The 15,074-nt window shown below is 49.4% G+C and overlaps 2 protein-coding genes across 9 annotated transcripts in view; one reads left to right on the top strand and one right to left on the bottom strand.

Annotated features, from left to right (window-relative positions):
- The window catches only part of EIF4ENIF1 (eukaryotic translation initiation factor 4E nuclear import factor 1), a 57,726-nt gene extending 52,933 nt beyond the window's left edge, over nucleotides 1-4,793 (bottom strand). For 3 of the 4 annotated variants that reach the window (XM_025400061.1, XM_025400062.1, XM_025400064.1), the window contains exons 1-2: nucleotides 4,605-4,793; nucleotides 3,533-3,655 (exon numbers count right to left, since the gene is read on the bottom strand). In XM_025400061.1, coding sequence (XP_025255846.1) covers nucleotides 3,533-3,628 — 96 coding nt within the window. In that variant the 5' untranslated portion in view covers nucleotides 3,629-3,655; nucleotides 4,605-4,793. Of the gene's footprint in view, nucleotides 1-3,532; nucleotides 3,656-4,301; nucleotides 4,480-4,604 lie in introns of those variants that run through there. The other variant, XM_025400063.1, reaches the window with a different exon arrangement.
- A 7,269-nt stretch (nucleotides 4,794-12,062) lies between these two features.
- SFI1 (SFI1 centrin binding protein) overlaps nucleotides 12,063-15,074 on the top strand; it is a 114,216-nt gene continuing 111,204 nt past the window's right edge. For all 5 annotated transcript variants that reach the window (XM_025400059.1, XM_025400060.1, XM_025400058.1 and 2 more), the window contains exon 1: nucleotides 12,063-12,710. The gene's annotated coding sequence lies outside the window, so the exon portion shown is untranslated. The remainder of the gene's footprint in view (nucleotides 12,711-15,074) is intronic.

The following is a 15,074-nucleotide window of genomic DNA, read 5'->3' as shown; positions in this document are numbered from 1 at the left end:
TTTTTTTTGAGACGGAGTCTCGCTCTGTCCCCCAGGCTGGAGTGCAGTGGCGGATCTCGGCTCACTGCAAGCTTCGCCTCCTGGGTTCACGCCATTCTCGTGCCTCAGCCTCCTGAGTAGCTGGGACTACAGGCACCCACTACTGCGCCCGGCTAATTTTTTCTATTTTTAGTAGATACGGGGTTTCATCGTGGTCTCGATCTCCTGACCTTGTGATCCGCCCGCTTCGGCCTCCCAAAGTGCTAGGATTACAGGCATGAGCCACCGCGCCTGGCCAAAATATACATGTTAACCTCTGATCAGTGTGTGAAAGCGATTCAAAAGCCTCTCTGCCTGGACTCTACCAGTAGACAACCGGTTAGAACTTTAGTTCAAAAAGTACTGGAAAGGCTGGGTGCGGTGGCTCACACCTATGATCCCAGCACTATGGGAGGCCGAGGCAGGTGGATCACCTGAGGTCAGGAGTTCCAGACCAGACTGACCAACATGGAGAAACCTCGTCTCTACTAAAAATACAAAATTAGCCGGGCATGGTGGTACATGCCTGTAATCCCAGCTACTCGGGAGGCTGAGGCAGGAGAATCGCTTGAACCTGCGAGGCGGAGGTTGCAGTGAGCCGAGATCGCACCATTGCACTCCAGCCTGAGCAGCAGGAGCGAAATTCCATCTCAACAGTAATAATAATAATAATAATAATAATAATAAAGTACTGGAAGAGGCCGGGCTCGGTGGCTCACACCTATAATCACAGCACTTTGGGGGGCCGAGGTGGGTGATCACCTGAGATCAGGAGTTTGACACCAGAAACACAGTGAAACCGTCCCTACTAAAAATAAAAAATAAAAAAAATAGGCCAGGCACAGTGGCTCACACCTGTAATTCCAGCATTTTGGGGGGCTGAGGCAGTTGGATCACCTGAGGTCAGGAGTTCAAGACCAGCCCAGCCAACATGGCAAAAACCCATCTCCACTAAAAATACAAAAATTAGCTGGGCGTGGTGGCGCATGCCTGTAGTCCCAGCTACTTGGGAGGCTGAGGCAGCAGAATCACTTGAACCCCAGAGGCGGAGGTTGCAGTAAGCTGAGACAGCACCACTGCATTCCAGCCTGGGCGACAAGAATGAAACTCCGTCTCAAAAATAAATAAATAAATAAAAATACAAAACCAAAATTAGCTGGGTGTGGCAGCGTGCGCCTGTAGTCCCAGCTACTTGGGAGGCTAAGGCAGGAGAATCACTTGAACCAGGGAGGCAGAGGTTGCAGTGAGCCAAGATCACGCCACTACACTCCAGTCTGGGCGACAGAGCAAGACTACGGCTCAAAAAAAAAAAAAAAAAAAAAAAAAGTACTGGAAGGGGGCTGGGCACAGTGGCTCACACCTGTAATCCCAGCACTTTGGGAGGCTGGTGCAGGTGAATCACTTGAGGTCAGGATTTTGAGATGAGCCTGGCCAACATGGCGAGATCCCGTCTCTACTAAAACTACAAAAATTAGCTGGGCATGGTGGCGCATGCCTCTAGTCCCAGCTACTCGGGAGGGTGAGGCAGGAGAATCGCTTGAACCTAGGAGGGGGAGGTTGTGGTGATCCGAGATTGTGCCACTGCACTCCAGCCTGGGCAACAAGAGTGAAACTCCGTCTCAAAAAATAAAAACAAAAATAAAAAAACAAGTACTGGAAGATTTCCATTTCACTTCATTTGATGGCTTTTCTCCATTCAGAATTCACCTGTCCCCATTTCAGGAAATGAATCTAAGTTGTGAAACACTACTCTAAACACTCTCAGGTTTGAGAGAAATAGATTTGGGAAGACCAAATCTGAATGTGGAAAAAGTTTTCTATCAGCTCACATGCTGTCATGCCAAAACAGACCATCCTAAGACAGCAATCAACCAAGAACGCTTTACACCTGAAAACATTTCTCTTACAGCAGTTTTCTTCAGTGCTGAAAATGAATATTAAGCTGACAGCATTTGATACTTTATCAAGTAGGTAAGAGTAGTGCACCAGTACATAAACAAGGGCTGGCTTTAAAGCATTAACCAGTCAGTATTCCAGGAAGCCAGGGACAATTAGCCATGTTAGAGCCATGACTGAGGCCTGGCACAGTGGCTCACCCCTGTAATCCCAACACTTTGGGAGGCCAAGGTGGGCGGATTGCTTGAGCCCAGGAGTTTGCCTGGGCAACATGGCGAATTCCCATCTCTATAAAAAATACAAAAACTAGCCGAGCGTAGTGGTGTACGCCTGTGGTCCCAGCTACTCAGGAGACTGAGACGGGAGGATGGCTTGAGCCCAGGAGGTCCAGGCTGCAGTGAGCCATGATCGCACCACTGCACTCCAGCCTCGGCGACAGAATGAGGCCCTGTCGCGTGCAAAATAAATAAATAAATAAATAAAATAAAATAATTTTTTTAAAAGTCCATACTAAGGATATGTGGATGTGGGCCCAATTAGGATATAACCGTTCTTGTCGTCAATGTCCCAACTGCTTCAACACTGTTAAGCAAGTTTTTTGTTTTTTTTTTTTTTGAGACGGAGTCTCGCTCTGTCACCCAGGCTGGAGTGCAGTGGCCGGATCTCAGCTCACTGCAAGCTCCGCCTCCCAGGTTCACGCCATTCTCCTGCCTCAGCCTCCCGAGTAGCTGGGACTACAGGCACCCGCCACCTCGCCCGGCTAGTTTTTTGTATTTTTTTAGTACAGACGGGGTTTCACCGTGTCAGCCAGGATGGTCTCGATCTCCTGCCCTCGTGATCCGCCCGTCTCGGCCTCCCAAAGTGCTGGGATTACAGGCTTGAGCCACCGCGCCCGGCCTGTTAAGCAAGTTTTATGGGAACCAGGCTGATACATTTTAGGGACCGAGAAATGAATTTACAATTCGAGTCCTGTCAACCTCTTCAGAAACATTCAGTAGCCAACAAGACATGTACTGAAGCAAGATCTTTAATAAATATGACTTCTTCTCTCCCCCAAAAGCAGTCATCTGGACAAGCAGTTTAAACATCTCCAGTTTTCAGCGAGAGGAAATATGACTGAAGCCTTACTTTTTTGAGTCCATATTCAATTTGTAATAGACAGTAAAAAAATAGGATTGAAAAATCCAGTTACCCCACCAAGCACACTCAAGAGCATTCCTATGAGGAATCTGCCTCTTAAGGAAACATCAATACAGAGGACACTAATTTTGTGGCGCATCCTAGAGCTTTAATCCTCAGAGTACAGTATGTAAATCAATAACATACCAATTACATAGCTGTTACAGAACTTACAAAGTATACGGATCTGCAATTTAAAAAAAAACTAAGCCTACATTCCCTTCACCTAAAAACCTCTCAAAGCAAATTCCAGCTTTAACTCTGGGTATCTGCACTTGCAGAAAAATGTTCAAAGTAATGCTCTACTAAATTTAGTTAATATTTAGTCCATGTAGTGAGTCACAGTGAGATTACCACTTAATAGGAATTAAATGGTTATACAATGTTACTAACTTCCCCACCTAAAAAGAAACACTATTTCATTAGTGGCAAACCCTACTTTTGTATAGCGATGGGGGCATTTGGAGGCAGGTGGCTTCTTCAGGTCAAGGAAAGCATCTCCATTTTCTGTTTCACCCACACTTCTCCTATCCATGGCTCCTTGGTCTACAATGCTCTGCACCTGGAAGATAAATCGGCACAAAATTGTCACCAAGAACAGTAAATTTTCAGAAATCTTGGCTGTTTCTTCAGAGGCTGAAACGTTTTAACCTCTTAAAACAGCTCGTGTTAAAAATAAGTCCCCACCCCAATATTATGCTATAAATTAGAACTCAGAGATAGAATCGTTGGTACTCAGTTATCTCTCCTAGTATCCTAAGCATCAACATGGTAAAAAGCAGAAGGTGCCCAACTCAAGGTATATAACCTTTAAGCAGCTTTAATACAAAGAGAAACCAAGATTAGGAGCTGCCACCCAGGGGGATCTTTCAAGACTGGTGGGGAAGTTTCCCGGACTGGGGGCAGGCAGAAGACTGGTTGGGCTGGGAACCCGCGAAGTCTGTTGTAAAGTGCCTGTCACTTGCCAATGGACGGCGCCAGCTGCCCCTTGTTATCCGGGGATCAGGGACTGGGGACGGGGCCCGAGCGCCCCTCGCCCGGCCAGCCGCACCTGTGGCCATGTCAGGGGCGCCGATGGCAAGGAAAGAGCGAGCACCGGCTTCAGCTCCGAAACTTGGCTTCCCCGGGCCGCGACCCCAACCCGCAGCCCCTCACGCAGGCCCAGGCCCAGCGGCCTCCTTCGGAGGAAGGGCGGGGACGGTACTCACTGAGGGGCGGCCGGCCGCAGGGAGCAGGGAGGCCGAATCTCCCGGCCCGGGCGCTTCGAGCTGGAGCTGGCGCAGGCCCGTAGCCGTCCTCCCCGGCCCGGCGGCTCGGTCCCCCCCCAGCCAGCCCGCCGGCTACCCGCCGGCCGCCTTGCGGGCCTCGTGCTCCTGCTCACCCTCTGCGGGCGCCCCGGCGCCCGCGCTCACGCACGCGACCCCGGGAGCAATGCGCCCGCGCCCCTTCTACACCCGCGAGCACCGGCGCGCGGTGCCCCGGACCCAGCCGCCACCGCCGCCGGCCCTTACTCGGTGCCTCCGCCGCTCGGCGGCCCTTTGGTTCGGCCGCCGCTCCCCTCCCAGCCGCCCGCGCCGGTCCCAGCGCCGCTCCCCGCAGCCTTCGCTCTCGCGCCCCCACCCTGACCCGCTCAGGCTGTCTCTCTTCAGCCGCCGTAACTGCAGCCCAGCCCTTCGCCCCTCCTCTTCGGCCCCCTCCCCTTTAATAACTCCCTCCACGCACCCGGGCCCCGGCGCCGCCTTCCCCGCCGCGCGCCCGGATGTGAGGTGGCTGCAGCGGTGCCGGGCGGAAAAGAAGCATCGCCGCACGCCCCCCGGACGCCAGCCCCTGCGCGGGCCGGGCGGTGGGGAGGCGGTGGTGGCGAGGAGGAAGCCGTGGCGGGGACAGCAGAAGCCCGCTCCCGTGCGCGCAGGCGGTCGCCGTGGGCAGCCCCGAGGCCGCCGCCACCGCGTTCCCACGCGCACTGCGGGGCAGAGCGGGTGGCACTTGGGACCCGAGACTCGCGGCACGACACTCTCCCGGGGAGGCGGCGGCGAGATGGGCCTGGGCTGGCGGCTAGCGCGGCGTGTGGCGCGACCACCCGTGTATTTGCACGGTTCGCATCGGCAGAGAACCGTGGGGCTTCGGCAGTGGGGAATTTGAGATAGGAGACTGGGGTCCTCCGAGCCTTCCCGGTGCGGGTGGCGTGATCTTGGGCAAAGCTGACTTCGCTAAGTTTCGGTCGTGTTTCTAAAATGGCCTCTCTGTAAATCTATGAGGCTTATGCGACAGTACTGGTTGCTGCATTAATAGACAAACTTGTCACGACTGGCTTTGATAGAGATAAAGGCGACTGACATTCATTGAAATGTTCTTTCCCTCCCGTAACCTGAATCTGTCCTTAGCCTGCACGGAAAGGGGAAGTGCGAGTGGAGTTGGGGAAATGAGACGGCGAATGTCAAGCGCTTACCACGTATTGCAGAGTCGGCTGACAGGGGGCCACAGAAATGCAAATATGTGAGCAGTGCGTGTAACTGCCGTCCTGGGGAGGAGGTCCTATGTGCAGGAATACCACAAGCACCCATTTCTGCCCTGTGATACTCGCAGCGTTGGTGTGAAGGGATACATAGGCGCGAAGGAGAACGCAATTTTCCTCGTTAAAGGACAGCGACGTCTACATTTCTTCCAAGAGGCCTATTTTGTTGGAACTTCACTTTCTTCACTTGTGAAATTAGAGTGTTAAGCAGTGAGTGACCACTCACTCGGCTCCCTTGTGAATCTTGGCAACAGAAAACCTTTTTCTTTTCGTTTGTATTACTGAATAAAGTGTGTTTCTTACTAACTATTTTTTTGCAGGCAAGAGGCAGAGGGAAACACATGCCAGTCAGGCCCGAGTTTGCATTCTCATCTCTGCCACCTCCTACAGGCTATGGAGAGTTAGTCTTTCCATCTATCCTTAGTTTTACCTGTGAAATTGGGAAGATGATATAACCTGCTCATGGGGCAGTTAAGATTAGAGTAAGGTGGGTAAAAAGCCTTATATAACCCATAAAGCTGCTGAGCCTTTTTAAGCCTATACAGAGATACGTTGTAGGTGGTAATACAGCAGGTGTTTTTATGATTTTAAAAATCAAGCTGTTTTTGGAATCCAAATTCTTCCTAAAGCTGTGGGAAACAGGTCTAATCCCCTTTAGTGTCTTAGAGACTCCCTGGGGTAGTGGAGAAGGCGCTTTCTTTGAAGCTGCTAAATCCTGACCCTGCCAATTAGTGTGAAACCTGAGCCAGGCATTTCACCACCTGGATCTCCCTTTCCTCATTTTTCAGAAAGGGATCGCAGTATACCTACTTTTCAGGCTTGTAGAGGGAATTAAAGATAACATTAAAACCACTGCTCTGGTTATTTTATTTTAGGGGGAAATGGAGTCTTGCTCTGTCGTCCAGACTGGAAAGCAATAGCACAATCATAGCTCACTGCTCCAGCCTCAGCCTCCCAAGTAGCCGGAACTACAGGCTCCTGCCACTACACCCAGCTAATTTTTAACGATTTTTTGCAGAGACGGGATCTTGCTGTGTTGCTCAGGCTGGTCTCAAATTCCTGGCCTCAAGCAATCCTCCTGCCTCAGCCTCCAAAAGCACTGGGATTACAGGCATGAGCCACCGGACCTGACCTTTCTTGAAAAAGAAAATACTAGAAATCCAGAAATTACGGGTTTCTGGTTACCTACTATTGTGTAACAAACCACCCCAGAATTCAGTGACTTAAAACGAATTATTTATATTTTGCTCTCAAATCTGCAAAATGGGCTGGTTCCCGCTGGGCCAGCTGGTTTCTGATCCATTCAGCACCAGTGGGGGCAGCCCAAAGGATGGGGCCTAGGGTCCCCTAAAAGCTTACATGTCTGGTGGTTGATGGTGGCTGTCACCTAAGACCTGGGACCACTAGAGCTGTCCCTGGAACACTTAGACATGGCCTCTCCCTGTGGCCTGAGCTTCCTTGAAACATGATGACTGGATTCTAAGGGCAAGTGTTCAGAGAATGAACAAGAAAGCCAGATGATAGTTGCTGTATTGCCTTTCCTAACCTAGCCTTGGAATCAGTTCTGCCACGTGCCACATTCTGTTCCTTAGAGTCAGCACGGCTACCCTATATTCAAGGCAAAGGAACTTAGACTCCACCTCTATATGGGAGGAATGTCAAGGAATGTGTAGGCATGTTTTAAACTACCACAAGCCATACATGAAATCAGTGCCCAGGGCATTGCAGCTGTCATGATTTGATAGCTGGAACTAATATCCTGAGCCCTCTGGTCTATCCTACTTAGGACCTACTTTTTTCCCAGTAGGCTCCTTTAATGTCTTGTAGAACCTTGGCCTCAACTCATTTCTTACCTCTGAAAGTCTCACTTGTTACCTAGGAAAAAAGGTAATAATCTAAGGGAGGCTTCCATAAACTTCTTTCACCTGTGCCTGGCAAAAGCTAGATGCTTGCAAATTCTTGTTTTATTGTAGCTTTTGAATGTTACTCTCCTTGGCAGGATTATTTATTTATTTATTTATTTATTTGAGAAGGAGTCTTGCTGCATTGCCCAGGCTGGAGTGCAATGGCATGATCTCGGCTCACTGCAACCTCTGCCTTCCGGGTTCAAGAGATTCTCCTGCCTCAGCCTCCTGAGTAACTGGGATTACAGGCGCATGCCACCACGCCCAGCTAATTTTTGTATTTTAGTAGTGACAGAGTTTCACCATGTTGGTCAGGCTGGTCTCAAACTCCTGACCTCGTGATACACCCACCTCAGCCTCCCAAAGTGCTGGGATTACAGGCATGAGCCACCATGCCCGGCCTGATACTTTGTATTTTTTTTTATTTTTTTATTTTTTAGAGGGAGCCTCGCTCTGTCATCCAGGCTGGAGTGCAGTGGCGCAATCTTGGCTCACAGAAAGCTCTGCCTCCGGGGCTCAGGCCATTCTCCTGCCTCAGCCTCCCAAGTAGCTGGGACTACAGGTGCCCGCCACCACGCCCGGCTAATTTTTTTGTATTTTTAGTAGAGCCAGGGTTTCACCGCGTTAGCCAGGATGGTCTCGATTTCCTGACTTCGTGATCTGCCTGCCTCGGTCTCCCAAAGTGCTGTGATTACAGGCGTGAGCCACCGCACCCGGTCTGTAATTTGTAATTTTTTGAGACCGAGTTTTGCTCTGTCCCCCAGGCTAGAGTGCAGTGGCACAATCTCGGTTCACTCAACCTCTGCCTCCTGAGTTCAAGGAATTCTCATGCCTCAGCCTCCCAAGAAGCTGGGACCACAGGCCTGTGCCACCACACCCAGCTAACTTTTGTATTTTTAGTAGAGATGGGGTTTCCCCATGTTAGCCAGGCTGGTCTTAACTCCTGACCTCATGTGATTCCCCCACCTCGACCTCCCAAAGTGCTGGGATTACAGGTGTGAGCCATCGTGTCAGGCCAATAATTTGTAATTCTAAATGTCCCTTCCTGCAACTAATAACCAATTTTCAAATATCAGCTTGGGAAAGCTCTTTGAGAGGGAAATTATTTTAGTTCTTTACTAAGTGTGTGTAAGATCTTGGTTTAGGTCCAAATTGTTGGCCCAAAGTTTGGCATAAGGGGTCTCAAAGGTTCAGCCAGTCAGGGAAATTAGTCCAAGAACAGCAGAGAAGCAAATGAAAATACTAGAAACTGACTGGGCATGGTGGCTCATGCCTATAATCCCAGCACTTTGGGAGGCTGAGGTGGGAGGATCACTTGAGATCAGGAATTGAGACCAGCCTGGCCAACATGACGAAACCCCGTCTCTACTAAAAATACAAAATTAGCTGGGCGTGGTGGCACATGCCTGTAATCCCAGCTACTTGGGAGGCTGAAACAGGAGAATCGCTTGAACCCGGGAGGTGGAGGTTGCAATGAGCCGAGATCGCGCCACTGCACTCCAGCCTGAGGGACAAAAGTGAAACTCTTGTCTCAAAAAAAAAAAAAAAAAAAAAAAGAAAAGAAAAAGAAAAAAGGAAAAGAAAATAAGAAAATACTAGAAACCCAGAAATCATGAGAGCACCTGTGAGAGAGCTTAATGCCAGGCCATGACCTTTCAGCAGCCTCATCACAGCAGGCTGGATTGCACTTCTCTAAATGGGCTTTTTCCTATATTCAGTTTTTCTTGCTCAAGAGTAACCCTTAGTTTTTCTGTTTGTTTCGAGACAGAGTCTTGTTCTGTCACCCAGGCTGGAGTGCAGTGGCGGGATCTTGGCTCACTGCAACCGTCCCCGCCAGGTTCAAGCGATTCTTCTGCCCCAACCTCCCGAGTAGCTGGGATTACAGGGTCGTGCCTCCACGCCTGGCTACTTTTTGTATTTTTAGTAGTAGAGATGGGGTTTCACCACGTCGGCCAGGCTGGTCTCAAATTCCTGACCTCAAGTGATCACCCACCTTGGCCTCTCAAAGTCCTGGGATTACAGGCGTGAGCCACTGTGTCTGGTCAAATTTTTTATATTTTGTAGAGATTGTGGGGGAGGGGGTCTCACTCTGTTGCGCAGGCTGGTCTTGAACTACTGGGCTCAGGCAATTCTCCTGGCTCAGCATTCCAAAATGCTCAGATTACAGGTGTGAGCCACCGTGCCCAGCCTCTAAGATGTCCTTGTCCTAGCTATTATTATATACTGTTATCTTCTAATCTTTCCTGACAAGACTAATTATTTTCATTGTAACTCAAAATGGAAATGCCTTTCATCCCTCCTAAATTTGTGAAAGCTGAGGATGGTAAATGCCTATGACAGGAAGAAAGCATTAAGAAATTAGCTCAAATCATCTAGAAAGAATGCTTATTGACTTATCCTAAATATGTAATTTATATAAATGTACATAATTATATAAGTACTTAGGCTAAATTACAGTGAATATGTTAGCTATACTGTTAATTACAACCTTGAAGCTTACTAACTTGGCCACATTAACTTCAGATGAAAGTTGTCCCTAAAACACTGGCATTGATGTCTGAGAAAGTAGAACTCCTTTTAAAATATGTTTGTTTGTTTTTGTTTTTTTGTTTTTATTTTTTGAGACAGGGTCTCGCTCTGTCGCCCAGGCTGGAGTGCAGTGGCCAGATCTCAGCTTACTGCAAGCTCCGCCTCCCGGGTTCACACCATTCTCCTGCCTCAGCCTCCCAAGTAGCTGGGACTACAGGCGCCCGCCACCTCGCCCGGCTAATTTTTTTTGTATTTTAGTAGAGACGGGGTTTCACCGTGTTAGCCAGGATGGTCTCGATCTCCTGAACTCATGATCCACCCGTCTCGGCCTCCCAAAGTGCTGGGATTACAGGCTTGAGCCACCACGCCCGGCCGTTTGTTTGTTTTTGAGACAGAGTTTTGCTCTTGTTGCCCAGGCTGGAGTACAATGGCACGATCGCAGCCCACTGCAACCTCTGCCTCCTGAGTTCAAGCGATTCTCCTGCCTAAGCCTCCCCAGTAGCTGGGACTACCACGGCCGGCTAATTTTTTTTTTAATTTATTTTTAGTAGAGACGGGGTTTCACCATATTGGCCAAGCTGGTCTCGAACTCCTGACCTCAAGTGATCCGCCTCAGGGCCAGGTGCGGTAGCTCACGCCTGTAATCCCAGAACTTTGGGAGGCTGAAGCGGGCGTATCACTTGAGGTCAGGAGTTCGAGACTCACCTGTCCAACATGGTGAAACCCGTCTCTCTAAAAAAAAAAAAAAAAAAAAAAAAATTAGCCAGGCGTGGTGGCGTGCGCCTGGGAGGCTGAGGCAGGAGAAACGCTTGAACCCAGGAGGTGAAGGTGGAAGTAAGCCCAGATCATGCCACTGCACTGCAGCCTGGGCGACAGAGGGTGTCTCCTTCTCAAAATAGATAGATAAATTAATAAATGTTTTAATTGCAAAAATTAGCATGTAGAAAATACGGCAAAAATACAAATTATCTATGATTCTAACCCCGAGACACCCAACAAGTTAATTTTCCTCATGTTTTTAGCGTAAAATCTTTCAAGTATTTAAGTAGCTACTGCTTTTAGTGTCTGCACCAGGAATCTCACGTGCTTTCAAACGTTTTACAAAGCACAGTAAAAAAGTATTTCAAAAGTCCCACTTACCCCTCCCACTCCTATTTTTATTAGGATCGGCCCAAATTAAAAAATTTAACAAAAAGGAGTGCTTATTAATTACATTTTCAAATGAANGTTCAAAATCAACCTGGGCCAAACAGTAAGACACCATCTCAAACAAACAAAAAAAAAGTTGAAAACCAGTCTATATAATTAACCTTAACAAAAGACTAAAAAAGAAGTCACCTCACAATCATCTCCATAGATACAGGAAAAACAGTTCAAAAATAATTCAAGATCTATTAATGATTAAAATGCTCAGAAAACTAGGAATAGAATTTCCTTAACCTGATGAAGGACAGGTATAAAAAAACATACTACTAACATCCTATTTAATGATTAAAAGCTGAATGCTTTTCCCTTAAGACCAAGAACAAAGCAAGGATGTGTCCACTTTTACCACTGCTATTCAATATCATACGGAAGCCCTAGCCAGTAAAATAAAAAAATGAAAAGAGGGCCGGGAGTGGTGGCTCACGCCTGTAATCCCAGCACTTTGGGAGGCCGAGGCGGGTGGATGAGAGGTAAGGAGATTGAGACCATCCTGGCTAACACAGTGAAACCCCGTTTCTTTTTTTTTTTTTTGAGACGGAGTCTCGCTCTGTCGCCCAGGCTGGAGTGCAGTGGCCAGATCTCAGCTCACTGCAAGCTCCGCCTCCCGGGTTCTCGCCCTTCTCCTGCCTCAGCCTCCCGAGTAGCTGGGACCACAGGCGCCGCCACCTCGCCCGGCTAATTTTTTGTGTGTGTTTTTAGTAGAGACGGGGTTTCGCCATGTTAGCCAGGATGGTCTCGATCTCCTGACCTTGTGATCCGCCCGTCTCGGCCTCCCAAAGTGCTGGGATTACAGGCTTGAGCCACCGCGCCCGGCAAGCCCGGGATTTCTAATTCGGGGGCCATGGGACTTCTCCCCTCCAAGTGCAAGTTGTAGCAATCTGCCGGGTACACGCATGGGCGGGTCATACTCCACGGGTTCCGGTTTCCACTCCCCGTGAACCAAAAGCCAAAGAGGCTCACGCACGAGCCCGGAAGTGAGGGAAGGAAGACTTTCGTTCGCAGCCACCTCCCAGCTGGAACCTCATCCTTAGTGCTCGACCCCGGGCGGTGTTAACTCGGGGTTCCGCCTCGGAATGCCTCCCACTTCTGTCGTCTAAGAGGAGCAGTAGCAACCTGAGCTCAGAGCGAAGCTAGCGAGCCAAAGACTCTCAGTGGGGATGCCCAGACGGTGCATTCCCCACGCCCCTCGGAACCTACTCTCATTGCTGCTGCTGCAAAAGCGACCGGTCGTGCGCCACCCGCCCGACTGAGGCTGCGCAAGCCCGGGGGTCTGGGTGGGGTGGTCCTCGTGCGCGCCGCGTCGCCGTGGAGACAAGGGCGGGCCCGGCGCGAGACTGGCGTCTAGAGGCGCGCGAAGCGCTGAGGCTGGCGTGGGCCGCGCGGGAGTTACGAAGCAGGTCCCGGACCGCCCTCTCCCGCCGGGTTTTCTCCCAGCGTCAGGCCCGATGGCTCGGCTTCCCCAGGTACGAGGCCCGATCCTAACGTCCCCACCCTCTTATGGGCTCGGCCTCTCCGGCAGGGAGCTCAGTCGGGTCCCTCCGAGTCCGGTGAAATCTGTGCGAGCCTCCGCTTCCTCCCCTAAAAGTGCAGGTGATGTTGCCTACCTGCGGGTCTGTGGTGCGGGAATGGAGGAAGTGCGACAAGAGGGCGCAGGACGGGGCCCGGAGCCTGCCATCCTCTCCCGCTATCCTCTCCCACCGCGTCTCCTCGGCTTCTTGTCCTGCGCCCCGGGGGCACCGCATCCTCCCAGGCGTCTAGTGCGCTCCTGGCCGGTGCTCGAGTCTACGCAATGCTTCTTAGCGTACGCGGATCCAAACGAGGGGTTTCCTTCTCCCGGCTAAGTGGCCCAGGAGAGCGGAAGGGCTGGTGTATGGGCGACCTTCCCCCACCGAGCCCGCAGGGGGTAAAGCAGTAAACAAGCCTTGAAGCCTTCCCCCGCGTGGGAGGTGGGTGCATGTTTTTATTTTATGGGAGGCTGTTCAGGTTTCCTAAGTGCTGTGTAGATGTGTTGTAAATATTTGTTGAATGAATGATGCTAGGGACTTGAGTACAGCCATACCTTGCTTTATTGAACTTAATAGGTATTGTGTTTTTTACAAATTGAAAGTTTGTAGCAAGTAGTCAGTCCTGCACCGAACAACTAGTTTTTCAACAGCATGTGCCCACTTCCTATCACTGACACTTTGGTAACTATCGCTATATTTCAAACTTTATTTCAGGTATACCGTTACAGTGATCTGTGATCAGTGATCTTTGATGTTATTATTGCAATTGTTTTAGGTCGCCATGAACCTCACTGGTATAAAACAGTAAACTTAAGTGTTGTGTCTGACTGCCCCACCTACCTGCCAGTTCCCTGTTTCTCTCCTCCCTCTCGGTCCTCCTTGTAGCCTGAGAGGCAACAATATTGAAATTAGGCCAATTAATAGCCCCACAGTGAACCCTAAGTGTTCAAGTGAAAGGAAGGGTTTCATGTCTCACTTTATATCAAAAGCTCGAAATGACTAAGCTTAGTGAAGGAGGCACATTAAAAGCTGAAATAACGTGAAAGCTAGGCCTCTTGCACCGAACAGCCGAGTTGTGAATACAAAGAAAAAGTTGTTGAAGCAAATTAAAAGTGCTACTCCAGGGAACACACCAGGGATAAGAAAGCTAAACAGCCTTATTGCTGATGTGGAGAAACTTTTAGTAGTCTGGATAGAAGATCAAACTAGCCACAATGTTTTCTTAAACCAAAACCTAATTTTGAGCAAGACCCTAAAGAATTCTGTGAGGACTGGGAGAGATGAGGAAGCTGCAGAAGAAAAGTTGTAAGCTGGCCAGGGGAAGCGGTTCATGCCTGTAATCACAGCACTTTGGGAGGCTGAGGCGGGCAGATCACTTGAGGTCAGGAGTTCAGGACCAGTCTGGCCAACGTGGTGAAACCTCCTCTACCAAAAATACAAAAAATTAGCCAAGTGTGATGGTACTCAGGAGGCTGAGACAGAAGAATCGCTTGAACCCAGGATGCAGAGGTTACAGTGAGCCGTGATTGAGCCACTGCACTCCAGCCTGGGCAACAAAGTGAGACTCCGTCTCAAAAAAAAAAAAAAATGTGTAACTGAGAAATTAGCTGGAAGCTCCTAGTGTCTAAGCAGGACTGCGGAGTTCATGGGCTTCACTTTAGGGTAATCTAGGGACACGTCTGCTTTTTCATTGATGGAGAGTAAAGCACATGTTTCAGAATCTGGAGATCTGTTAGTTTTTAGTGTTTTCTGAGAAGACTTTTCCAGTCTCCTGCCTGAGAGGTACCATCTAGCTACCAGAATGTTGGAAGCAGGACAGCAGAAGGGACCTGAATACCCTGTCTGACAGGATTGGAAATCTGTGTGGCCCGCTTTCCTTTGGTATCCTCAAATCAAAGTTTTTCATTTCCTCAAACCTGTTAGGCCACTTCATTTTCCTTGTAAAACTGTGGAAATCCCTGGTGTCCTATAATCTCTTCTCTCATCTCTTTAACCTTATGGTTTGTTCCTTTGTATTCTTTACTATCACCTTAGAAGGTCAATCTACATGTTTAACTGGGAGTCAACACCTAATAATTTTAGTTTTTCTTAGACTTTTTTTTTTTTTTTTTGAGATGGAGTTTCGTTCTTGTTGCCCAGGCTGGAGTACAGTGGTGTAATCTTGGCTCACTGCAACCTCCACCTCCCAGGTACGAGCGTTCTTGTTGCAGCCTCCAAAGTAGCTTGGATTACAGGCATTCGCCACCATGCTTGTTTTTTTTTTTAAGTAGAGATGGGGTTTCACCTGTTAGTCAGGCTGGTCACAAACTCCTGACCTCGGGT

This window comes from Theropithecus gelada, chromosome 10 (genome assembly GCF_003255815.1).
Source record: "Theropithecus gelada isolate Dixy chromosome 10, Tgel_1.0, whole genome shotgun sequence".
NCBI lineage: Eukaryota > Metazoa > Chordata > Mammalia > Primates > Cercopithecidae > Theropithecus > Theropithecus gelada.
This window is presented reverse-complemented; position numbering and strand designations above follow the sequence as displayed.